Genomic DNA, 26,193 nt, shown 5'->3' on the forward strand with positions numbered 1-26,193 from the left:
TGTTCAATTTTAACTTATCTTTTTGATAACTGCTGGGCGCCTCCACTCCTCTACGTCGGCTAGTGGTCCTTCCCAGTGCTCAGCACACTAAATCTGCGCTCAACTTCAGCCCCAGCTCAGCAGCCTCAACTGCCGGCCTGCAGAAGCAGCCTGGCCAACCCGCCAGAGACTTCACATGGCTGGCTGGCTTCTCTCCCACTGCCTGCAGGAAGCAGAAGTTCGGCCCATTCCTTCTGCCCAGCAATTGGCCCACAGCATCTTTACTGATAGATCAAGAATCAATTGGGGAGGGGTTGGGAATTTAGCTCAGCGGTAGAGCGCTTGCCTAGCGAGCGCAAGGCCCTGGGTTCGGTCCCCAGCTCCGGGGGAAAAAAAAAAAAAAAAAATCAATTGGGGAACAGGACCTTAGCATCAGAACCACCCCTACACTCGCAGAACAGAGCCCTATGATCCTGGGAACAGGTAAACTAGATCCAGAAAGCCCTAGCATCTGGGTATAGGAGGGTCTGTCTTATTTCCAGCTGTCAGCTCCACACAGCTGAGTCATCTCTACTCAGGGCTCACCCACGTCATGCCCGTGGCCATGTCTCCAGGGCATTTTGATTGATAATTGACACAGAGAGTCCACATTGTGGACCATTCCTAAGCAGGTGAACTTGGACTGAGCAGAAACCAGAGCTAGCCAGTCAGCAGCTTCCTCATAATTCTGGCCTTGAGTTCATCTTCAAGCTGCTTTTGGCCTGCTTCATCAGACAGGAACTGAAACTAGCAACCCAGTCTCTCTGTCCAGGGTGACAGTGTCTGCTCACTTCCCTGAACAAGTATGGTGGAGACTGTTTCCATAGGAAGACAGGGTGTGATGGCCTCTATATGACCTTGCACAATCTATCGGTCAGGTTCTCCCACAATTGCTTTGTAGGGTAGGGGCATAGGATTCCCAAAATTTCCACACTCCCTAAGTGCCTAGTGATCTGAACAAAATGTACTTGCAAGCCTTACTGCTTCTCCAAATCTTGACTGGTGGGGATAGGGATGTGGGACACCAAGAACATATACCTCAGTGAAAACCAATGAGGATGATTTAATACAAACACAAGCAAGTTACCAAGACCTGAGTGGGCAAGCAGTCATCCCCAGAAGGTGGCACCTGCTGACCAGCTGACATTTGCTTTGGCTTTGAAGGCACAGCGGCCACCTGGCCTGCTGGGAAAAACAACCCAGGCCAAGAGGAGCACCCCAATGCAGCTGGGCCTCTCGAGGCCCCAAACACATGAGCAGCCAAGAGACACCTGAGACACAAAGGCAGGGAGAAGCTCTGGAAACCAGGGGTGGGCAAGGGAGCCATAACCCCTACCTGCACACACACGCCCCCCCCCTGGTGTGGGGGGGGAGGAGCTTACAAAGTCATGAATACCCTGAAACCCAGCAGTCAACCAAGGGAAAAAGAACCTCCCATCTGGACACAGGAAGCACAGTGTCCTCTGCAGACAGGTTGAAGGGTGACTATTTCTCAACCCAACTGGGATTCTGAGGCCTGACACACTAGGTGCTCAATAAATGCTTGTTACATTCTGTTCAGACTCTGTCACTGTGCTCAGCCTGTCGCCTAGCACATGGGGTCAATAATACTGTTTCCACTGTAAGCACATCGTGCCTACTACAAAGATAAGCACCATTGGGACCTCCATCCCCAGCATGTACTGAGTGACACACAGTAGGCACTCAGCTCATCAGTGTTTCCTAGGACCTGGCTTATAGCAGTTTCTTGGTGTATCGACTTTTTTCTTGTTTTAGTATTCCCAGAGCTAAGAATGGTGCCTAACACACAGTAAGCCCTCAATAAACACTCAGATTTTAAAAATGAGTATGTATCCCTAACACCTGACTCAGGCTGAACAATAAAAACCTGATGATGAAATCAATCACTGATAAGGGGGAGTCATGTCTCTTTCCCTGCTCTAACAAGGAAACTTCCTTCACGGTGGACCCAACGCACTGTGCTTGCTCCTGCCCAATCTCTTGGTGGCCAGCCCTGTTTTCAGCATACAGTAAGTACTCCATAAATGCTGCCTGTGTGCAAGTGGCTGCTTAACAGGAAGACATGGAGACCTCTGTGCTTGTAGAGCCCTCTGTTGTCTGCCTAGGTGGCCCTATAGTCAGTTCCAGGCAAGCACATGAAGTTTAGGTGGGTGGCAGTGTCTTTGGCTTTTTGCCAGTTGCCTCAAAGCTCATCACGGGCAGTGCTGTCCAGTGGAGATTGGAGCACATCTGAGTTCTTGGCCTCACGGCTCAGTGCTTGCTGTTCCCGCATCTTCTGGGACTTGGCTCTGTCCCAGTCGGTCTTAACCTGTTCATTATTCCACACAACTGAGGTCTCTGTGTCACTCACATAACCGTCATCCCCCGTGTAGTGTGTAGGGTAGATAAGGAGGGGCTCCACAGAGAAGGCACGCAGGTTGCGGGGAGAGAAGTGACTCTTGTATTCTGACCTATGGGAGACAGGAGAGACACAGGGGAGATGGAGACCAATTATCCAGAAAGAAGACTCCTTTGAGTCCACTAGGATTAATCCTACCATGCCTAGCTTCAGAACCCAACAGTTCCCTGCCCTGATCTTCCAGGACTCAAAGACCCCAGACTGCCACCCAATGCCCCTCAAATATCCTCCTTACATTGGGTGCTTGTCAAACATGACAGGCAGAAACTCATCGACAGGTAGCATTTTGGCCAGTGGCTTTGCAGCAAGCAACTTCTGAGCACCTTGCAGGGAGATTACATAGGCTAGTGTCCAGTAGGAGTAATCAGCCTCCACCAGGTTCCTTACACGGGGCACAGCTTTTTCAGGGTGCTCCACCTGCATGCGCTTCCGGCCCACGTAGCTAGGGTGCAGAATCAGAGACTTGTTACATGCCACCTACGTGCCATAGAATACTACACGGAGACAAGGAATAGGGCTGGGCACAGGAAAATTGGGCAGGAACCAAGTCAACCCACAGACAGCAGAGCTCCGACATCCTCCAGGCTCTAGACTTACTTCACCCTTAAGTTCCAGGCTCTGTCCCTGAGCCCTGGTCATGCCTGGGCCAGTACCCAAGACTGGTGTCCCATCCCCAACCCTTCCACCAACCTCCACTTACATGAGGTCCCAATCCAGCCCCTCACGCTCCACATCCTGCATGAGGTTCATCAGACGTCTCTTGAAGAAGATCTCAAAACGTAGATCATCCTCAAAGACTAGTGATTTCTGTAGTCCCCGGTCAACCACCTGAGGGAAGGTGCCACTCCGAGTTAAGGAGACCCAGCCCCAAAGATGCTTGCTAGGAAGGAAGTATGCATCCCAACCTTCCACATCCAGCTATGTGCCCATCCTGTCACTCTTCTCCTGCCTATCTGTTAGGGCTTTTCCTGTCTGCGACCTCTGCCTGTGTTTAGCTTGTGATACTCAGAAGCCTTCCTCTTGGCAACAGGCAGGCTCCTCTTACCCTTCCTCCTTGGTGCAGTGCCCCAGTCTAAGTGGCTTCACTATCAACCAATGAAGCTAACAGAATGCCCATGAGGAACTTTAGGAGAGTGGCTCACATGAGCACCTATCACCTTGGGCACTTAGATATCCTACTTCCTGTCCCTCATCATCTGGAGCCAACACTCCACCCATCCAGCCTTGCTTGCAGGTTCCAAATCTGGTTCTTGTGTGACATCATGGCACATTATCAGCTGTTGTCCAGAGTCAAGTTGTCAGGGCAAGCAGGTCTCACTTGGGAGTCACAGCCCCAGACTTTGCCTGCAGTCTACTCACTCCCCAGGTCCACTTTCTGCATCTTGGCAATGCCAAGACTGTGGCTGCCCCTTCACGTATATCAGGCCACTGTGACGACAGTTCATGCAACAGACACCAAAATGTAGCCACAGATTCTGCCACTGGTGACATGGGGACCACAGTTCCTCCCTGGGACTCTGTAACTGACCTAGTCTGAGGAGACCAGGGACTGTGGGTCAGGCCTCCCTCATCCCAGACACCCACCTCTTTCCAGATGTTGTAGTGGCTGAGAAAGCAGCCCAGTTCTCCCTTGGTGAGTGGCCGCCCATGGTAGGGGTCCCGGTAGCCAGGCAGCATCTGGATGCCCATGGCCTCCACCTGGCTGGTGTTCATGGCTCTGTGGGGATGCCGGAGGGAGGAGAATGGTAGCAAAAAGAGGAGGACAAGGATGGGGAGGATGGAGAAGATGGGGAGGAGATTGAAGAGGATGGGAAGGATGGGGAGGAGATTAAAGAGGATGGGGAGGATATTGAGGAAGATGGAGAGGATGGGGAGGATGGAGAGGATAGGGAGGATGGAGAGGACAGTGAGGAGGATGGGAGGATGGGGAGGAGAGCAAGGAGGATGGGGAGGATGGGGAGGAGAGCGAGGAGGATGGGGAGCAGGGCAAGGATGAGAAGAAAAGCAATGGGGATTGGGAGGAAAGCAGGCGGATAGGAGGGTAAGGAGTAGGGAGAAAGGAGGGGGGATAGGGAAGAGGTTGAGGATGGGGAGGAGGGAGAGGGCATGGGATCAGACAGATGGGAGGAGGGAGGAGGATGGTAATAGGAAGGGGTGAAGTAAGGCAAAAGAAGCAGCTCTGCCTACTGATCAACCTCTGCAATCCTGTGAATGGCCCCACACTCTGGGTCTTCCCCACTCCATCACTTTGTACAAGAACATGGCAGCTTGTCCCAGGATGAGAGCCTTCTTGTTCCCTGGCTGTGGACTCACTCATTCCTGTCCCACAGCTGTACTGAGGTCTGCCAGAATGGCTCCATCCCTTCCATGCTTCCCAAATGGCTGTGTGTACAAGCACACGTGCACACACACAGACACACAAGTGCACATATAAACACACACAAATGCATGCGCATACACACATGCACACACACGCATGCACGCACGCACATGTACACGCACACGCATACAGGCACATAGTACGCACTTGCCGTCCACAGCCTCCACCAGCTGGAAGTCAATCTCCTGCTCATGCAGTGCCCGCAGCATGCGTTCTCGCCGGTCCAGCCTCCGCTTCAGGTTGATCATGAAGACCTGTAGCCAGAGCCTCAGTGAGTGGGGAGGTCAGGCCACTGCTTCCACCCACCCAGGAGGCCCCGGCCCACCTCGTCAAAGCCCATCTTGTCTGCAGTCTTCTTGGGTGCTGAGATGAATCGGGAGAGCTGCACTGGTGGATGCTTCACTGAGGGTAAGAAAGCAGGGGTCACTGGGGTCCCAGGACCCCACCTTCTCTCAGCTCCCAGTATGACTAGGCTATGTCCCAGGTCCTTCACTCCTGCCACATTCCTGCCCAGAGAATCTCGGATCTCAGTTGTGACAGCCCAGGCAGTGGGAGCCTCCAGGCCTCTCTTCTGGCCCAAGTGTCCAGAGGATGGGGGTTTGTCTACTCACATTGCATGCCCAGAGCCCAACACAGAGCCTGGTAAACAGCAGTCACTCCATAGTTACAGAGGGAGTGATACAGACCTGCTTTCTTCAGCTGCATTCTCAGAAGTTTACGTAAATGCAGTGAGGCTCACACTGGCTGCTGTCCCTCCAAATGTGACCCCTAAAAGCTACATAGGTGTAGCAACCCAGGAAGAGAATAACTTTGCTGCAAAACAGGATCAGTCTCTTTGGCTGGGTTCTCAAGCTGTAGCCCAGGATGACTGCAACTTGCCATCCCTTGGCCTCAGCCCCTGGACTGCCAAGTTCATAGCATGCGTCGCAGATGACAGCCCATGGGCCAGTTTTCTCAGTGGTGTGAGGATACCAGAGGGTACAAGAGCATGTCAGCATCTGCCGGGATGACATCTAACCCTGTGACTTCTGCATATTCCCAGTGGCAGGGACTATGGTGTCCCTCGGTCATACGCCATACACAGGGACTGCCACCCAACAGTACCCAATTAGTTCTTGAGATACATGCAAGACGGTGAGGCCAGTGCCCAAGGAGACTCACCCATGACCTCCAGCTGCACGTGCATGAAGCTCTCTGCCTCGTCCTGCAGGCTGCTGTGCGAGCGTAGCGGCACGGGCAAGAAGCCGTACACCTCCTTATTGCACACGTACATTTGCACCTCTGAGTGTGGGGATGAGAGGCATGTCAGTGCTGCACACCCTCCAGGCGGAGGCTGGGGCATGGTGACCTGATGCAGACCAGCCTGGGCTGCATGGCACCTTGCCTCAGGCAAACAATCGCTGGGCTTCATTTCAGACTTTGGTCATTCTTCACCAATATAAACTGGTTTTGGTTTATGGGTGCTCAAAGGCAGAAGTGAGGTTGGATCTCACCAGTCTGATGTGTGTGTGGGGTGGGGGGGTGGTTTTTTGAAGACAGAATTTCTCTGTGTAGCCCAGGCTGTCCTGGAACTTGCTCTGTAGACCAGGCTGGCCTCAAACTCAGAGATCTGAATGCCTCTGCCTCTTGAGTGCTGGCACTAAAAGTGAGCAGACCTTGTCCTGTGAGTTCTTTTCTTGAAAACATCCACCCTGCTGCCTCCCGCCTCCCTCTTAATCCATATTAATCCATAATTCCATTAATCCATTAATCTATATTTCTTTTTCTCTGGCTTTAGGTCTATGCAGTAAATGAAAACCATTAAATGCCAAATCCCACAGCCGTTGAGATAACTCAGTGGGTAAGGCACTGCGCTAGCCCTGAGAACCTGAGTTCAATCCCCAGTACCCATGGAGGAAGGGAAGGCCTGACTCCTGCCAAGTGTCCTCTGAATTCACCAGTGTGCCCTGGTGTGTGCACAAGGAAGTAAATACAGTACAGAGGAGGAAGATACCTGATTATGATCTCTGGTCTCCACTTACCCACAGGCGAAGGTGCTCATGCACACGCGCACACACGCACACACTCACACATGCAAACACACACATGCGCACTCGAGAGCACACACACTGGGCGATGTGATATCCATCAAACCCCTTTTTGTTATTTGGGATCTCACCCTGTGTGTCACAAACTTACCATCCTCCTGCCTCGGCTTCTCAAGTCCCAGGATCACAGGTGTGAACTACCATACCTGACGATCAACAGGTCTTAAGGAGCTTTGGCGGACAGGGCTGAAAAGGCAGCCATGTTGCAGCCATTGGGTCCACAGCCGACCCTCCCTAACATCGCTGAGCCTGAGGCCTGTCTGCACTCTGCACGTCTGTTCTTCAGACTTGCTCAATGTGGGGCCCACACCACCATCCCGAGCCTGGCCTCACTCACCCGCCTGTTTACAGGAGAAGGCGAAGACGATGATGTCATCAAAAGACCAGGTGTAGTCTGGGTGTGGTGGGTAGAAGGCCAGGTTCCTGGATGCGGCCTTACGCAGGTCAATGAGGAAGGTAGAGTGCACCATGGGAACTGCAAAGCAGCCCCTGCGGTCTCGTTTTCGGATGGGGATATAGGCAGGGGTGCGCTTGTAGTAGCCCTGTAGGAGGACGGGGAGTCGGGGTCAGGAGGCACAGGAGCCCACAGCAAGAAGGGTAAAAGCTTCAGAGGCAAGAATGGGGCATACACTGTGATGCCTGCATCCAGCCACAACAGGCATCCCCAAGATGACTGGGACCATTACCTTATGTAGGAACGCCTGGATCAAGCCATGCCTTAAGCACGTGTGCGCGCGCAAAGACAGACAGACAGACAGACAGACACACACACACACACACACGCTGCTTCCTATGTGAATTTGGGCCAGTTTCTCTCTCTCTCTCTCTCTCTCTCTCTCTCTTCTCTCTCTCTCTCTCTCTCTCCCCTCCTCTTTCAACCCCAGTAACAGAGGGGTTGGGGATACCTACAGTCCCACTACCTTCCCTGACGGTGTCTATCAGGTGCTCAGTCTGCCCATCCACACCCCCATTGTACCTGCGAGGTCATCCCACACCAGAAGTTGGAATACGCTGCCCGGGAGTCCAGCATGGGGGCCACTACCGTCTTGTTCTCAGCAATGAGCAGGCTCAGAGTGTCGGGGTTGGTAATCAAGTTGTCGCTGTCCACAAACTGCAAAAGGTTTACCTGTTGTCAACCTGACCAAGCCAAGGTGGCGAGGCATGGCCATCCCACGGAGCCTGAGTTCTCTCGATGCCTCTGAGGTAGCTCAGTGGTTAGGGCACTGGCTGCTCTTACAGAGGCCCTAGGTTCTGTTCCCGGCACCTATGTGGCAGCTTATAACCAACTCCAGTTCCAGGAGATCCAGAGCCCTTCTTCTGGCCTCAGCAGGCACCAGGGCAGGTATGGTGCACAGTCGTGCATGTGGTAAAAACACACATGCATTTATACACATAAAACAGTAGTAAAAAGAGCGGAGTGGGGAAGCTTGGGCGTGGCTCAGTGGGGTAGCGTATGGCAGCACATGCATCGGAGCCTGAGTCGCACACTCAGCTCCCACTGACAGCTGTGTCCTGCATGCCCTCCTCCCTGCGCTGTGGCAGTGGACAGGAGACAGGCCAGAGGGTACCAGCTTCAGTGAGACCCTGACTCGGAGTAACTCACAAATGAATAAAATTTTTATTATTATTTAAAAAGAAAGCCCTGGCCATTAGGGCTGGGGGTGTGGCTGAAAGACAGTCCTGACTCCACCCCAGTGTACTGTCACCTGGGTAACTTACTGCAAGTGACAGGGTGGTCACACGTCTCACAACACACATGCCAATACTACAAGCCGGGTCCCCATTCTGGACTCAGCCTGCACCGGGGACAGATGTGGCTTCTCCTGTGGCTCTGGCCACAGATCCACTTTCCATTGCTGATGTGCGATTTCTAGAACACTGGGAGCAACCGCCATTCGTACCTCTCTGTCACCCAGGGCCATGGTGACAAACAAGGCCTCTCTGTCTCCTTGGCTTCATGGTGTCTCCAGCTGAGAAGGCTGCACTGCCTCTGGGGAGCTCTGGAGTCAAATGCTGACCCTGCCTAGCCCCTGCTAACACTGAACTCATGTGTGAGCTCAGGCAGCCTGGCAGCGTCCCCCAAACCCCCAAAGTTAGAGAAAGACAGTCTCAACTTCCGTCCTGGGAAATGAACCTCAAAGGACTGAAGGCAGGGGTTCAAACATGGCACCCGTCTGTCACAGGAGCGAAAGGTGAAATGGACAGGTGCTGCTGAGCAGAGACAGGGAGGCCACCATCTGGAATATGGCTCAGCAGCTACAACACACGCAAATTTACATCACGACATGGATGATGCTGACACACAGTGGGGCTCCAGGGCGAGAAGAAGTCTGCAAATGCAGGAGGGAGGCGAGCAGGGAAGCTGCCAGGGACTGCACTCCAGAGGTAGAATGCTCTAAAGAGATGATGCTTGGATGGCGAGATGGCTAAGTGTTACAGGACTGCGCACATGAAAAGGGGGCGGTGATGGCGCACGCCTTTAACCCCAGCACTCAGGAGGCAGAGGCAGGTAGGTAGATCTCTGTGAGTTAGGGACCAGCCTAGTCTAAAGAGCGAGTTCCACAGCACTCAGGGCTAAACAAGAAAACCCTGTCCCAAAAAAAAAAAAAAAAAAACCAAACAAAACAAAAATAGATGGATGGATGGATAGATAGAAAGATGGGTAAATAGACAGACAGACAGACAGGTAGATAGATAGATAGATAGATAGACAGACAGACAGACAGACAGATAGATGGATGGACAGACAGACAGACAGATAGATAGCCCAGGACACGTGAAACCTGCGAGACCCGCCTTCCTCTTAGCACTTGCACAGACAACCAGATTAAAGTGAGTGGGCTCACGACAGTCACCACAGCACCTGGGAGGCTGAGGCAGGAGGACCACGGGTTCCAGGCTAATGAAAGGTACATAGCCTGGATATACAGCAAGCTGTCAATCAATGGATCAGCAAAGGAAACCCAGGAGACCTGGAAATCCACCTGTAGCCACCCTCAGGGCCCAGCAATCACTGTGGACCATGCTGTAAGCCAGACTGACTCCACCAACTGGGCAAAGCAGCCCTAGGCTGGTCAGGACAAATATAAAAACAAACAGACGAATAAGTCATCTTACAAAAGGTTTCTTTAAACTACACTGGTGGACACACTAGCACCAGCATGTGGCTGCAGTGTCTGCACAGGCCAGAAGGGGACATCAGATCCCCTAGGACCTGGATATACAGACGGTTGTGAGCCCATTCTGTGTCCTCTGCAAGAACAGCCAGTTCTCCAGCCCCTCATAGTTTCAAGACAGTCTTGCTCTGTCACCTAGACTGGCATGTAATTCTCCATCCTCCTGCCTCAAGATTCCTGGACCTAGGTCACCTCCGGGCACTCCAGCTGCTTCCTCCTTAGAGGCCACTGCAGGCCAGAGAACAGGAAGTGGAGATCAGGCCCAGCAGCAGCTTGTCACTTGTGCCTACCTATCTTGTGACCCTAGCTGCTCGAAAGTAAGCCACAAAAACTCAATCCCAGGACCCACCTAGCAGAAGAAGTGACTCCCACAGCTTGTCCCCTAACCTCTATGTCCCTCACACACACATAAAATAGGGGTTTTAAAAAAATTCAATCTAGTGCCCAGCCCTAGGGGACACACAGAGGCCCACTTGTTCTTTATGTGGGGGCGTGGGTAGAACCCAAAGAGCTATAACCACAACACCCCTCCTTTTTTCTTCCTGGGTTTTCAAGACAGGGTTTCTCTGTGTAGGCCTGGCTGCCCTAGAACTCACTGTGTACAATAGGCTGTCCTTGAACTCAGAGGTCCACCTGCCTCTGACTCTTGAACGTTCGGATTAAAGGTGTGCTCACAACCTAGCTTCTCGTTTCCTTTCTGATCCTCGGTCAACCGTTCTGAAAAATGGGTTACTGGTAGCCATTCTATCCTCCCTGGGGATAATTAAGACTCACCAGAATGTAGTCAGCCCACATGTCCCTAGCTGACTTCAAGGCTGCTTGGCGCAGTTTCATGACATGTTCATAGCGGGAATCAGACCAGTGTTTGGGGCCCTCTTCGTCTGGGTAGGAGCTGCAAAAGAACAACTGTGGTGTGGACATCATGGGGCGCCGTGGGGGCCCAGACAGCATAGCTGCAGGGGGATCATAGAGGGCTTCACAGAGGAGGAGGCAGGCAAGTGGATCTGAAGGCCTCCTTGTAGAACATGGGGACGCGGGGCACAGGGTGCAAGGGTCCAGGGGCACAAAAGCTACTGGCAAGCTAAGGGCCAAATTCTGCATAGCTGGGGACAGAGAGCCCGCCTGGCTGGGGAGAGCCTGGGGCTACCCCGGTGCTTCTGAGCACAGGAGCATGAGCACCCACACACGTTACAGGATACAGGCTCTGAGTCTGATCTGGTAGTGCAGGGAAGACCGCTCCTTCTACTACACTATACTACACAATGAGGCAGGCTTATCATGAAGTTAAGCAGGAGAGTGGATGCAGGCAAGACCCTAGGCCAGGAATACAGCATAGGTGGCCAGCAGACACAAAGGAATTCAGCCACAAAGGTGTGGCAGCTGTGTCCAATGTTAGACAATGGAGTGAAGGACAATGGGGACAGAGGTCTGCTGGGAGGATTCGGACCTGATGGTGAAGTCGATGGTGGAAGCGGGGCACACTAGCTTGGGTTCTCCAGTCCGGGCTTGAGGCTCACCTGGGTTCCTCTGCCGGCCGCCACTCCACAGAGTGGTATAAACCCTTCACTGCCACCAGCCACTCTCGAAGTATGGCTGAAGTGTTGTCAGTATTATGATCTGTGGCCACCCTGTGAGCAGAGACAGGACAAGATGATGGCACTGGGGGGTTTCCCATCCTAGCTCAGACCCAACAGCTATAAGGCCTTGGATAAAACTCGCTACACTCCAAGCCTATTTATTGCCCATCTGTCGGTGACAGACAGGGCAGTAGAGGACACCCAACTCACTGGTACACAGGCTGAACAGAACCTGCTTATTTGGAAAGCACACTTGTGTGAGACCCCAGTCACAAAAGATAACTTCATTGACTTTGTTAATGTGGAATGCGGGCCTGAGCCTCCAGAGTCTCATCTGGAAGCCGCGGAGTTCTCTATAAGGGTGTGGAAGCACCAGCCTGGCCCATTCTGAGGGGTCAGGAGTCCTAGGGTGGCAGCTCGCTGTGTGGGCTGGCAGCAACCCAGAACAGATTCCTATATACTTGGGGGGAGGAGGCAGTAGTAGCTCGGGGTCCCAAGCCGCAGTGGGGACGAGGCCGAGTACTATGGGTACAGAGCCCAGTCCCCTCAAGTGCGTAATCAGATCCTCGGGACACAGCTCAGGTCCCCAGGTAGAAGACCGAGTTCCCCGGAAGCATAACTGAGTCTCTGCAGTGAACAGCCGAGCCCACCAAGTGCATAACCGTGTCCCTCTGGTACGAGCTTGAGTTTAGCCTAGTTCCCGTGGCCAGCGCCAAGGCCCGCAGCTCACCACAGCGCCGTGCGCTCCCGTGGGTGGCGCAGCCGTTCCAGGGCCCCCAGCGTGGCCGGCAACGCGGGTGCGGCGTTCCGCGCCAGCAGCGCTATGAGCACGCGAGGCGCCTGTAGCGGGGACTCAGGGCTCCAGCGCTCCTCTGGGAAGTAGCCATCAGCGCCGCGCGGACCGCCCAGAAGCAGCAACAGGAGGAGCAGCGGCAGCAACAGCAGCCCGCGCGACCAGCGGGGCAACGCCGCCATCGCGCCACGCGTCGCCTTTAAGCCGCTTTTCTGCCGGCAGACGAGGGCTGCGCCTTAAAGGAGTCGGGCGGCGGGAGGGGGTACATTCAGGTCCCACCCCTGACACGCTCCTTAAAGGAAAGTGGCCTGCGGGCTGCACCGAGAGTCGGCCGGGAGAGGGCGTGACAAGGCCATACCTTTAAAAGTTACCACTGCTTTCCGCCGACCGCAATGATCCGGTTACATCGCGTCACTTCTGGGCGGTTCCGGAAGCCCCGCCCTGGCTCACACCTTAAAGGCACAGATTCGTTCTGTGACCGCGCCCTAGGAGTGTTACCTGTTTTGGAGCCCTCTAAACTCATGCTGTATGTTTGGGTATTTCTGGAAAAAAGTACTCCTTATGAGGGGTAGCAAGGCAAGCTAACTTGGTCGATGTTGGGGCATATATACGGCTGTCAGTTTGAGCGCATGTTTGAAATTTGTCATAAAAAAAAAAAAGCTAGGGGTTGGGGATTTAGCTCAGTGGTAGAGCGCTTGCCTAGCAAGCGCAAGGCCCTGGGTTCGGTCCCCAGCTCCGAAGGAAAAAAAAAAAAAGCTAAAAGTTCAAAGTGTGGACTTCATGAAATCTCACACCACGGAAGTAAACTAAAACAGCAGAGGGTGCTTCCTTGACTCTGGCAGGCAACAAGTGTTCTCAAAGAAGGCAGTAGGTCACATTCTTGCATGCCCTGATTCCAGAATTAGCGTCTGCTTTGTAGCTTGGGTCACGGTGGACGTCGGCTGCAGCCAGAGATGCAAGATGTATAACTTAAATTAAAATGTTCTAGTGCTGAGGCGGGGGTGGGGTGGGGGTGGGGTGGGAGGGATGGTAGGTACGGAGTGGTGGGAATAAGGGGTGAGGCTGACACAGCTGGACTGCTTGGGTCATTGTCCCACACACACACCTCCCCGCCCCACCCCACCCCACCCCGCTTCCTCCCGCCACCCTGTGCACACCCCCTCTCCGCTTCCTCCTGGCCCAGAAGGTAGTGTCAGGGAAAGCTCCTGGAACCATCCGGTAGCAGCTGGGGAGGTGGTGACACGTGAGCCAGGGTGAGGGACCATTTGTCATTTGGCAGTGCTGGCCCGGAAGCCAGGACAGCGGATCCCAGGGCCTGTGGACCAGAAATCATTGTGAGCAAATCAAGCTCACAGCCCTGGGCATTTTAAAGTTCAATTTAGTCATTCAAGCAGTTTTTAATCAAGCGATTGATAAATGTAAAAACAGGGGCCAGCGAGATGACTTAGTGGGTAGAGGTGCTTGCCGCCAAGCTTGATGACCTGAGTTTGAGCCTCAAGACCCACTAGATGGAAAGAGAAAATCCAACTCCTGTAAACTGTCCTCTGACCTCCACAGGCCCAAGCATGTGTGTGTACACACGCATACAAAGTAAACAAAGTTAAAAAAGAAACTTTAAGAAACAGATTTTTAGGGTTGGGGATTTAGCTCAGTGGTAGAGCGCTTGCCTAGCAAACACAAGGCCCTGGGTTCGGTCCCCAGCTCCAAGAAAAAAAAAAAAAGAAAAGGAAACAGATTTTTAAGAAAAAATTAAATAAGAATTAAAATGAAATTAAAGAGATACATGTATCATATTAACAGGGGTTTGGGGTTGTTATTTAGAGACAGTGTCTTATTACAGTAGCCCAGGCTAGCTCAGAAGTCGAGTGTACAAATTTGAGCAGGAATATTCCATCAATGATTCGTTGTTGGATACATGACTGCCAGAAGAGAAGCATGCATGCGCTTGGCCCAGAGAGGCCACTCCTGGTCTTCATCCATTGTCCGCCAGGATGGGTGTGGATGGGTTAAAACTCAGCTCTGGAATGTTCTTGGAAGCCATGTTGTACAGAGTGGCTGCATTTGGCCTGCAGAGTCTTTCTCAGATCTGAGCCTCGGCTTCCTCATCTGTGAAATGGCAACTGTCACTTGGGTGTTCCCCATCTTAACAGGCACAAGAATGTCACATGTCACAAGCTGGGTGCGGGGCCTGGAGGATCCACACAGGTAACGAGGCGGGAAAGTGGACAGGGCTCGAAAATCAAGAGAAACCAATGACTGTGTTGTGCAACACTGTGGACTGGTCCGGTGGATCACAATTGGGGAATACTCTAGAGATCCCTACAAAAATGCCAGCCTACCTCTTCACAGCCTGAGATCCCCATGGGAATTTATCCATAGTGCTGAATGCACCTGGAAGGGATAGACTCAGACCCACCCCTTGGTATGCATGGTGGGTGGAGGGTACGTAAAGCTCTTCCCATGCCAAGGGTCTTTCGATGACTCCTTCCCCTCATGTGACTTCATGTGAATACTGACTAGGTCCACAGCAAGGTCAGAGTGTCTGAGTCAGCAATGGCTGTGTAACAAGTGAGCCCAAGTTATCTTGCCTCCGAGTGCCTTTGCTGACAGCAAGCCACCATCACTATCCCCCTCCCAGTATTGTTAGCAGAAAGTAATAGCCAAGACATCCACCACACTGTGTCTAGGCTGCAGAAACTGGGGCCTAAACCTAACACCATCTCCACCAATGTGTGTGTCAGAGCCTGTGGCTTCTCTGCCTGTTCACCATGATGCTGGCCAGCCCAGCCATGATAGGAGATAAAGTCTGTTCTTTTCCATCCACTCCACCCTTGCCATACTCTTAAGCACCCTGCATAACCACAGCCATTCCTTGTCACAACCCGGAACCTGTGAGGTGCTCACCTGCTCCTTCCTGGTCCCACTGGGCTACTGAGCAGTCAGCTGGGGCACGGGCTCTGTCACTGGCACCAAGAACCTTTTCCAACTCTAGAATAAGAGATAAATCCCTGCACCTAGCTGAGGAAGCCCAGCTTTTGGCTCTCAGAAACCTCTTTCAATGTTTCACCAAGGACAGACATTGCTAGTCAATACCTGCACTCCACCTAGCCACAAGACTGGCAGCCCTACCCAACATTGCTGCTCTGTACAGACATCACAAATCACTGGCAACTGGATTTCCCCTAAGGATGGACACCACGAGCATTAGGGTCAGAAGCTCATCCAGGTCACCATTTCTGGACTTAGCTTGGAAAACGTATACTCTCAAAGAAGATGACTTAGCGATTTAGAGCACTGGTCACTCTTCTGAATGACTCAGGTTCAATTCTTAGCACCCACATGGCGGTTCACAACTGTCTGTGATTCCAGTTCCAGGGGACAGGGAAACCTTCACACAGACACACATGCAGGTAAAACATCAATGCACAAAAAAAGAAAAAAATCATTAAAATAAAGAAACAAACAAACTTGTACTTGTGGGCTCAGGAACCCAGCAGTCTGAGGCAAGAAGGAGCTCCATTTTTTTTTTTTTTTTTTTTTTTTTTTTTTTTTTTGGTTTGGTTTGGCATACATCATAGACTCAGCCTCCTCCCAGTCCCTGGTTCCCATGGTGCCACCATCTCTGTCCCTGTCACTCCTCTAGCCCCCTGGGTCCTCTCCCTCTACCACTGTCAAAGACAGCCTTTGTAAGCTTCCAGAGCTCTTGGTTGGCATTGCAAACCAACCACTCTCTGGGAGTTGAATGAAAACATGTCTATTGACAACTGCCTCTCTCATCTTCCTGAGAACTTTACCTTAAGCCTGAATATCTCACCCTAGTGCCTCCCTTTCGTGGAGGCCCAATGTAGTCCACCCTACCTGTGAGAGACCTGTGCCAGCACACACAGGAATGGACAGAGACTGAATGAGGCTCAGCGTGCCCAGGCAGGGGCAGCAGGCTCCCCTGAGCCACAGTGGGGAGCTCACCTCTGTCAATCCTCTGCAGCAAGAGGCCCTGGATGACATCCCTGTAGACACCCTCGGTGGTCAGAACCTGGCAGCCCACGGCCAGGATGTCCCCATCCGCCTCAGGTGTTTCCTAGGACCATATAGTTAGGAGCATGGCTAGATGCAAGCCTGGGCTCCCCCAACCCTGGCTTGATCTGCTGCGTCCTCTGGCTTGCTCCCCTCTCTGCAACATGGACTTGCTCCCCCATAATCCCACACGCCATAGCATGTGTCACAGTATCAGAAATGGATTAAGGCCCACACATCCATCCTGCCTCCCAAATGCTACAGTTGTAGCCCTGGAGTGTTCTAATAGCACCTGAGACATACCTATACTTGGTGACCCTGACCTTTAGGTAGACTGAAGGCTGGGTCCTCCCCACCCACACCTTTCCCACTGTCTCTTCCCTCAACTCTAGCCTCAGCTGACTCCTCTCTGGCCCTTAACATCCTAGGCCCAGTCCTGCCTCAGGACTTTTGCACAGGTGGTTCTCCCACGTAAACTTAGACCCATGGACTGAGCTCGTGCATGTGTAGCAGGACTGGGCTAGATCTCTGGGAGAGTGTGGCTAGTAGGTCCTGGGGATAAAGCCAAGATTCCCATGAAAGCAAAGAGCATGGTAGAAGCCCAAGAGAGCCCCCCACCCAACCTGGGGAGCACTCTGTCCCCACCAGACAGATGTCTCAGGTGTCCACTCACCAAGTTACATCTCATCCCAAGATGGCCCCATACAAAGGGCCAGAAGATCCCCAACAGCCAGTCCCGGGTGAACCTCCATCGAGTGGTTTCACTGTCCGAGGTGAACTTCTGCAGGGGTCACAGGCAGCCTGTGTAGTGGCCCTCATAACTCTGGCCATGGGGACCCTTCCGCACACACACCTCACCTTCAGCACAAGGCCCCTGACTTTCTCCAGCTGCTCAGCTGCCTGGCTGCAGTCCAGAGCCGACGTCAGACACTGGTCGGCCAGCTGTAGAAAGGTGGTAACTGCAGCCGCCATGAGCTGTGAAGGAAGTGCCAGATGACCCCAGAACCCCTGCTGTGGCCTCAGGCTCCTAATGCCTGATGCCTTCCCAGCAGTTGGCCTTGGCCCATCCCCTGACCTGTCTTGAGGCACTAGTCTCAGGAAAGGTCTCCTTCTGTCTGGAAGATGGCACCAGCCAGGGATCAGCCTCCCTGAGAGAGCATTGCTGGGCAGTGTACAAACCGCCAGGCTCAGAGGTTCACCTCAGTTTGCTCCTCCCTCATGCACCAAGTTCACGGCAGGGCCCAACCCCTCAGCCTTCAAAACATGCCTTTCTTCTTGAGACAGGACCTCACATAACCTGCACTGGCCTCAGTCACTATGAAGCTGAGAACAACCCTGACTGCCTGATTATCCTGACGCCACCTCTTAACAGCTAGGATCAACCACACCCACAATGGATCAGAGCTTGCGCAGTCTCCTCCAGCCCTGCCCTTTATAGACAGAACTCCTGACAGCAGACCTTCCTCCAGCCGTGTCCCTGTCCTTGCTCACACACTTGCTGAGCCCCCTATTGGCCTTCACAGGAGCTGCATTCTCTTCAGGCTCTGCCTGCCTAGCAGCTGGGCCCACTCCTTTTCCATAAATGTACACATCTCTCTCTCTACCAGGGGTGTGCCCTTCCCATTCACTTTCTTCACCTGTTGTGCAAGGTCTTGAGCCCCAAACACCAGGCTCCGCATCCCCAGGAAGCCAAAGGGTTTTGCCAGCTGGGTCAGATGATTGTGGTTCCTCTCTGCCTCCCGATAGCAGGCCTGCATCAGCTCTGGGTCCCAGGGTATCTCCCCAAATTCATAAACCTATGTGTGCATACCAGTCGGATGAGAAACTATCCTTGGCTTCTAGTACAGACAGACCAAAGCGGACAAGCCACGGCTGGCCCACGTGCTAACCTCCCTGCGCAGCTGAGTGCCAGAAGGGCTCTTGCGAAGGTAGTGACACAGACGGTCCATCCCCCGGATGAGAAGGGTCCGAACAGCTTGGAGCGTGGCTTCCACGAGGCTCACCAGCACCAGGGTCAGCTGGGGCAGTTGCGGGTCCACCTTCTGGCACAGGCATGTCTCTAGTGTGTCTCGGATCTCGGCTAAGAGTAGATGTGGGGCCGGTGATTTCCCCACCAGACACTCAGTGTATGCATAGGAGCAGGGACCTCAGCTGGGCCAGTTGGATACTCACTTTACAGCTCGGGAAACTGAGGCTAGCAGTAAGACCTGGCTCAAAGGCATAGGCAGAGGAAGTGTAAGGAGATTCAAACACGGGTCTTGATAATTGGGCAGTAGAGCAGATCCTACAAGGCCACAGCTACCTTCTGCCTCCTTACTTAGCCCACAATTTAACAGGCATGGTCCCTCCAGGCTCCAGGCCACGCCCTCTTGCGCCGCACCCTTCTTAGAGATTCTTCCCATTAGTGTCCAGTGTGTGACTGTAAACCACATCTGTCACTTCCCCAAGTTTAGATCCCGGGCCCCACCCCGCCCCACTACGCCCCGCCTCCCAACAGCCAGCAGACTGCGCCTACTCCTGCTAGCTCCGCCCTGATCCTGCCTCCAGGCCACCCTACCTTGCTAACAGGTCCAGCTCTGGAAACTCCAGGCCCGCCCCCGAAAGGCCCCTCCCTTAATATTCATGACTCCGCCCCTCGGCCTCTTGCCCCAACACTCCTAGGCCTCTCCCCGCGCTCCCTGACCCCATCCTGCTCACCAGGCAGCCTTCCTGCCCTCACTCTCCCGGACTTCTAACCCCACCTCTCACCTGTAGCCCCGCCCCTTATCCCAGACCCCCCCCACTCCCGCCCCGCCCCGCCCCTGCCCCGCCCCACTCACCTTCTATTCTGCGGGCTCCGAGTGCACGCTGCTGCAGGATCTGCTCAAGGTCTGCACGCACCATCCTCTCCAGCGCCGCCAGCAGTGCGTCCTTTTCTGGCTGGAAGGCACGCAGCCTCGAGGATGCCCAGGACAGGACGGCCGCGTGCACGGCGTCGAGGAACTGCAGAGTTCGAAGGCAGCTTGGGTGAACGCGTGGGTCCTAGGGCGATCCCCTTCCTTTCTCTCCCTCCCCTCGCCACGCCATGCTTCGCACCTCCGCGCAGGCCCGGGCTCGGGCGCGTCCCACACCGCGCAGGCCTCGGAGCGTCTGTGCTCGCAGCGCGGGCAATAGCTCTCGCATCAACTCGGCGCTCAGCACCTGCAGGGGAGGCGTGGGGCTGTTGGGTGACGGACGGCGGAACGCGCCGGGGGTCTGCGGGTCACTGCTCACCTCCGCGTCGGAGCCCAGTGCCGCGTCGTCTCCACCAGCGTAGCCCCGGCGTCGTCGATAGAGCCGCACGGCGTCCAGGAAGGCGCAGGCTGCGGGCGCCCGGCTGCGCTGCAGGACTGAAGGCGCGATCAACCGCGCGCTGCGCTCAGGGAGCCCCGCACCTCCACCCATCTAACTCCCGCCCCTCCTACCTGCACCCTGCTGCTCCCGGGACTCACCGGTGGCTCTCAACCGAATGGCACCCTGCAGGCCTAGTCTCCAGGCGCGCTGCGCCCCTCTAGAGCCAGCGCAGAAGCAGAGGTGAGCCCGGAAGGGGTGCACGAGGAAGAGCGCGAAGCTCACTGGCTCCTCCAACACCCGCAGCGGCTCCTCCTGGGCAAGGTCTCCTGAAAGCAAGAGGAGAGGTCGCCCTTCAGGCCCCTGTTCATTCTCTTAGGACAGAAGCCTGAAAGAGTCCGGTGTAGGGCGTCCTGTCATCGGATCGTGACTTACAGGCTGGTCTGGAAGTCTGGAAAATCTTGTCTCAAAAACTACACACAGCTGAAACCCTAATGCGAGTGGACCTTGCAAGGTCGACTGTTGGCTACATCTTGTTGGAGCAGATGAAAAGGGACAGAAACTGGAAGCCCAGAACCCCAGCTGGGCTTGTACGCTGGCCCAAACCTGCTTCCCACCGTGTCTGTCTCCTTGCAGGATCACTGACACTTCATATTATGGTTTTTAAAATTATTTTTAATCACCTGTATGCCTGTTCCCCCTCTCCCTCCGCCCCCCTGTGTGTGTGTGTGTGTGTGTATGTGTGTGTGTGTGTGTGTGTGTGTGTGTGTGTGTGTGGTGTGTGTGTTTTAGTGTTACTGCGTGTGCAGATACCTGAAGTCAGGGGCATCAGATCCCCTGAAGCTGTTGTGAACAGCCTGATTTGCGAGCCAGGACCAAATTCAAATCCACCAAGTCATCTTGCCAGCCCCCCCCCTTTAATTTAATTTTGTTTTGTTTTTGTTGGTTTGGTTTGGTTTTCTTGAGACAGTTTCTCTGTGTAACCCTGGCTGCCCTGGAACTCACTCTGTAGACCAGACTGTCCTCGAACTCAGAAATTCACCTGCCTCCGCCTCTGAATGCTGGGATTAAGGGCATGCTCCGACTTTTATTTCATGTGTAGGAATGTTTTCCCAGTATATATGTCATATACAGCAAGGACATGGCTGGTGGCTGCAGAGGCCTTGGAACCGCAGGTACAGCTGGTTGTGACCCACCGTGTAGGTGATCGGGGTCTCATGATGTAACCTTGGCAGCCAAAGCTCGCTGTGCAGACCAGGCTGGCCTAGCACTCACCCTGCCTCTGCCTCCCTGTGCACCGCCAGCAGTACTTTGGCTCTGTCCCTTAGACAGTTTGCTATTTGGGTTTTGCTCCACGAACTGACTTCCTCCCAGGAACAGTGTGTGTTTCTTTTCCTTCCCAAAGCACAAGTGCTCACTCAAGGAGCTCTGCCACCCACCAAGGGACGGCTGGCAGCACCTGCAGACATGTTGGGAGTCACACACACTGTGGGTAGGAAATTGCTACTGGTGGAGGCCCAGGGCTGCTTCATGAAGTGCACAGGGATGGTAGAAAGGCCTAAGGACTGGGGAGAAGGGAAATGACTTAGGGGACCCAGAAGTCCTTACCAGAGGAGCTGGGGCAGAGGTCATCCAAAAGGCAGAGGTATTCACGCTGGGATGTGAGCAGTGTATACCCGGTCAGAGCTGCGGAGCCTAGCGGACGGCCCCCAGACTCATAGTTCTGTGACCAGACAAAGACATGAGACCGAACTGGCTACCACTCCCCAACACAGGAGGCAAGTCAGCCAGAACACACGCAGCTCACAACACACTCCCCTCCCCCTCCATAGGCCATCTATGCAACTCAGGACCTTGCCTGTTATTGCCAAGGTTCCACCCCTGAGCCACATCCCCAGCCCCTCACTGGGGAATTCTGGACAGGGACTCTGGTTATCCACTGACCTCCTTGTGACTGAACCATTCTAGATGTCCATCTCCACGCAGAACACAGAAGATGGGCCGCCACTGTGGCGGCTGGCCGTGCAGTAGGGTCAAGGGTCCTTGGTGCTCCCTGACTCGAGGCAGCTTCTGCAATGGGATGCTGGCTATGGCTGGAGCAGATTTGGGGTTGCCCGAACTCTTCAGTTTGGCCACATACCAGCAACACTCCCAAAGCTCAAAGGCAGCAGCTGCCCTCCAGACCCTGTTAGCTCCGCACTAGGAAGGCTGAGCCATGAGCCTGTCAGCCCCAGCGACACAGCAAACTCAAGACCAGCTCAGTTACATGACCCCCGTCTCAAAACAAAACAATTGTAGCAGGTAGGAGTGGTGCCCTGCATGGGACAGGGAGACCCCAGTGGCAGGACCTCTGTCCACAGAGCCTCCCCTCAACAGGGAGGGAAAGGAGCCAATGGGAAATCCCAGGTTCCAATAGCACGTGTGCTGTGTGGCCTTCAGGCACTCACCCTATCTCTCCGGTCCTGAATTTCCTCATCAGTCAAAGACTCTCCCAAGACAGGGGAGAGGTGGAGGCCTTGGTTGCCCGTCTGGATAACTCAATAGCTTCCCCCAATGGGTAGTTTGATGTCTTCGAACGTACCTCCAGATTCCCCATTGGGATGTCTTTTGGCGAATTTCAAAACTTTAACACTAATGCCTCACCTGAGGACATCAAACTGATACACCTTTGGAATAATGTCTGGACTCAGTACTCATTAGACAATGGTTCAAAATGGCCACATAATGGCTAAATTCCTCAATTTTACGGGATTTTCATACTTACTACCAGCAGTCTGGCAAATGGAAGGAGGTTCTTTTTTTTTTTTTTTTCCGGAGCTGGGGAACCAACCCAGGGCCTTGCGCTTGCTGGCAAGCGCTCTACCATGAGCTAATCCCCCAACCCTGGAAGGAGGTACTTTATGTCCATGCATTCATCTCCCTTTGCTCTAACCCCTCTCTGTGTTCCTCTTGTAGCCCCACCCAACCCCTCTTAGCTAAGAGACAGGCACCAGATGACAGTACAGCCCTTGACCCAGTTAATGAACCGCCTCCCCTTTGCCGCGGGCCTGCTTCCACACTTCCAAAAACCCAAGCCGCTGCCTCAGTTCCTCCTCACCAGGTTACCTGAGAGCCTCCTCCATCGACCTCTCCAGACTCCTCCCCTCCTGTGCCAGCTGCAGGACGCTCCAATGTCCCTGCACTGGCACCCACTTTCACCCCTCCTATCACACGCTCCAAGGACATAGCCAAACCCCCAAACTCCTCATTGCCAGAGACGCCTCATCCAGCACTGGTCCTTCTGTTAAGAGAGGTAGCAGGGTTGGGGATTTAGCTCAGTGGTAGAGCACTTGCCTAGGAAGCGCAAGGCCCTGGGTTCGGTCCCCAGCTCCGAAAAAAAGAAAAGAAAAAAAGAGAGGTAGCCAGTGCAGATGGGCTGGTCAGGGTACATGTCCCTTTTATAGTGAGTCAGGCATACTTGGCTGTTGCCAGGTAACTGTGGGGGTGGAGCTTAGACAGAATGCCAACACTGGGAGCCTATCAGTAGCTACAGTTCCAGGCTGTTAGACTACAATAACAACCTCTGAGCTGCCAAGAGCAGGGAGCCTATAGGCACAGGGTCAGAGGGACAAGAGGACAAAAAACATGGGGTCTCATAGAAGAGTGTCTCCCTGGCAGGGTGGTTGCAACAGATGGAGCAGTCACACACGACACAAACTGGGAGTCCCTCATATCTAGCCTGTCGCTGCCAACCTCAGGACTTTTGTACATGCTGTACCCCTGCAGGGAATTCACTTCCCCAATCCTCCTCCGCCTGCCTTCACCTCCAGAGCTTCCTGGTTCATCTGTGCAAAGGCCCTGTGGTCAGCCCTCCCCAACTCCACTCCCGCAGTCTCATGTCAGCACCACTGAGAACACAAGAGAGATAACTGCAGTTGGGTCCCCAGGTTCCCTCGGGATAGCCTCTTCCTTGGTGGTACGCACTTTGGTGTGAGACAGCTGGCATGCGGCTGGCTCCTGAGGTCCCAGCTCTTGGGAGATGTGCCTGAGTACAGCTGTGGCCAGCTGCCTGCGGTAGCAGGGCAGGAAGGTCCTCAGCAGGCCATCCACCTGACCTGTAGAGAGAGGGGACCAGCAATGTGAGCAGGGCACCTGCCTGCCATCCGGGGGCCAGCCGCCTTGCTGGAGTAGCCAGAACCAGTGAGTTGCCAGTATAGACCATGCCTCAGTGAATAAGGTGGAAGGAAGTCTAGAGGACAGCTGATGTTAATCACTGGCACGCACATGTGCACACACAAAGGTCTTTCATCCAAATGTATTGCTGCCTCAGGAGAATGAGGCCCAGAGAGGGCAATTTATTCACCCAGCAGCACACAGCAAATGCAGGAAGCAGTCAATCCTGGGACTTAGAGAGGTGATTGGCAGCACAGGCAGGACTTTACATAGGCTGTTCCCCTTCCCAAATGCTGTTCCCACACTCACCACACTCACATCCTCCACCAGCCTGGCCTAGCCACCTCCCTTGGGAACACCCACTAAGTCCTGCTGGTCTGGACACTCTCCCAGGTCCAGGTGTGGGACAGGACAAAAGCTGAAGTGCAGCCTGGCCTTGGCTTTTCTCCCACTGAGAACTAAGCCTTAGTCCAGTTCAGTGTTCATGCAGACAGACTTCCCAGCCTCAGAGACCCGCTGGGATCAGATGGGGCCCCTTGCACCTGCCTGTGCCCCCATGCCCACCCTCAGTGGGCCCTAGCTTCCACTAACAGATCAAAAACTTCACATTTTACTTTGTCTTGAGATAGGGTTGGTCTTGGAACTCACTCTGTAGACCAGGCTGGGATGGCAGGTGTGCAACCCTGTATTCAGCCACTTGGATTTCATTTAAATCTGGAATCCTCCGAAGCCAGGCACAATGTGGCGTGTGCCTTTGATCTCTCTGAGTTAGAGGCCAGCCTGGTCTACAGAGGGAGCTCCAGGACAGCCATGGCTACACAGAGAAACCCTGTCTTGAAAAACCAAAGAAACCCGAATCTTCCAACACTAGCCCACCCCTGGCCAGACCAGAGACAGCCACAATAATGAACCCCGTATTGCACCAGGGGCACAGCCAATGTGGCCTCCCATGCAGTGGCAGCGTGACCCGACCCTGACCTCTGCTCACCCCGAAGCTGCTGCTGCTGCTTCTTGCTCAGAGGGCAGGAAGGCTGTGCTCCCATCCTGCCACCATTCAGAGCTGTCCTGGTTCCTCTGCTCAGGATGCTGGGTGTCAGCTCAGTAGCCCAAGTGCCAGGAGGGTATGTGTGGCCATCTGGTACCACCCTCCACCCCTCCTGTCTGCACCTGCCTACTGCTGGCCTCTAGGGACAGGCTGGACCAAGACTGGTGGTTTCTGATTGGGGTAATGGGGACAGCCCCAGGGGAGACCAAGGGAGTGTGGGAAAAAACAACCCCCTGGTACAGATGGGCATGGTGGCACATCTCTGCCATCCCTGCACTCAGAAAGCTGAGGCAGGGGGATGGGGAGTTTAAGCCATGGAGGCCAGTCTGGGATACATGAAGTCTTGTCTCTGAAAGTCAAAGGAATGGATTGCTGACTGAACAAAGGAATGAGCAGAGAAGTAGGTTATCAGTGTGAAGGGAACTTTTTTTTCTCTTCCCTTCCCAGAGGCTGGAATGTGATGGCCAGAGTATAAGCAGCCACCTTGGAGCATGAGGCAGATCCTATGTATCAGTGGCAAGGCAGTAAAGTCCCCCCACCCCCACCCCGTGAGACAGGGATGCTGGAGGTGAGAGATGTTCCATACAGCACTCACATGGGATCCTCACGCCCACATCACTTTCCCTTCTTGGGGTGTCTCAGCCTCTGTCTTGGCTGTTGGGTGGGTGGCCCCTGCCCTTACAGAAGTCCCCAGGAGGACTTTCCACTGTGTCTTCTGTCCCAGCCCATCCCACTTCCTCTTTGTCACAGCTGAGGAGCCCTCAGGCACCAGACATTTGAAGAAACTTCACATTTGTGGTTCTGGCCCCACCCTTCTGGCCTACCTGCCAAGTAGGCTCAGGGAGGTTTCAATTCCCACCTCACGCCTGGCTTGTGATACCTTCGTGAGGGGATGCCCCCTCAGACTCCCTCAGCCCAGTCTGCCTGCTTCCCCAACTAGGTCCCTGGAACAGGTAGGGGACCAGAAAACAGGTCGGGCAGTGATGCACCAATCCACTTCATGCTCCAAGGTGGCTGCTGTCTAAGGGAGTCCCAAGAATCACCCCAGACACTTCTCCCATTGGTATGTGACCCTGTGGAACCATCGAGAGCAGCTTAAGGTAGCTCACCATGCTCAAGGTTCTGAGCAGGCTTGAAGGAGACAGGGCATCTTCACGGGGCCTTGAAGGCGCTGGCTGGGCCCCAGGTGAGCCCAGGCTCGTTCTTAGTGTCCACTCCCTTCG

General features: G+C 54.0%; 2 protein-coding genes across 2 annotated transcripts; both read right to left on the reverse strand.

The window, feature by feature from the left end:
• Positions 1-1,061: 1,061 nt before the first annotated feature.
• Positions 1,062-12,698, reverse strand: Colgalt1 (collagen beta(1-O)galactosyltransferase 1). The gene is made up of 12 exons (XM_032919456.1): positions 12,388-12,698; positions 11,598-11,708; positions 10,855-10,972; positions 7,881-8,015; positions 7,242-7,446; positions 5,979-6,098; positions 5,143-5,219; positions 4,965-5,071; positions 4,022-4,154; positions 3,138-3,265; positions 2,673-2,879; positions 1,062-2,489 (listed from the first exon to the last, which is right to left on the reverse strand). Exons 1-12 carry the CDS (start codon positions 12,630-12,632, stop codon positions 2,222-2,224), a joined length of 1,854 nt encoding a protein of 617 aa, XP_032775347.1. The 5' UTR covers positions 12,633-12,698; the 3' UTR covers positions 1,062-2,221.
• Positions 12,699-14,918: 2,220 nt separating this feature from the next.
• Positions 14,919-24,968, reverse strand: Niban3 (niban apoptosis regulator 3). The gene is made up of 15 exons (XM_032919374.1): positions 24,914-24,968; positions 23,737-23,867; positions 22,871-22,954; positions 21,718-21,843; positions 21,382-21,496; positions 19,935-20,102; positions 19,717-19,832; positions 19,540-19,644; positions 19,284-19,446; positions 18,354-18,544; positions 18,102-18,260; positions 17,323-17,439; positions 17,138-17,245; positions 16,417-16,528; positions 14,919-15,438 (listed from the first exon to the last, which is right to left on the reverse strand). The coding sequence occupies exons 1-15, from the start codon at positions 24,966-24,968 to the stop codon at positions 15,326-15,328; spliced, it is 1,863 nt and encodes a 620-aa protein (XP_032775265.1). The 3' UTR covers positions 14,919-15,325.
• Between the last annotated feature and the right edge of the window lie 1,225 nt (positions 24,969-26,193).

Source organism: Rattus rattus, chromosome 13, assembly GCF_011064425.1.
Source record: "Rattus rattus isolate New Zealand chromosome 13, Rrattus_CSIRO_v1, whole genome shotgun sequence".
In the NCBI taxonomy this organism is placed as follows: domain Eukaryota; kingdom Metazoa; phylum Chordata; class Mammalia; order Rodentia; family Muridae; genus Rattus; species Rattus rattus.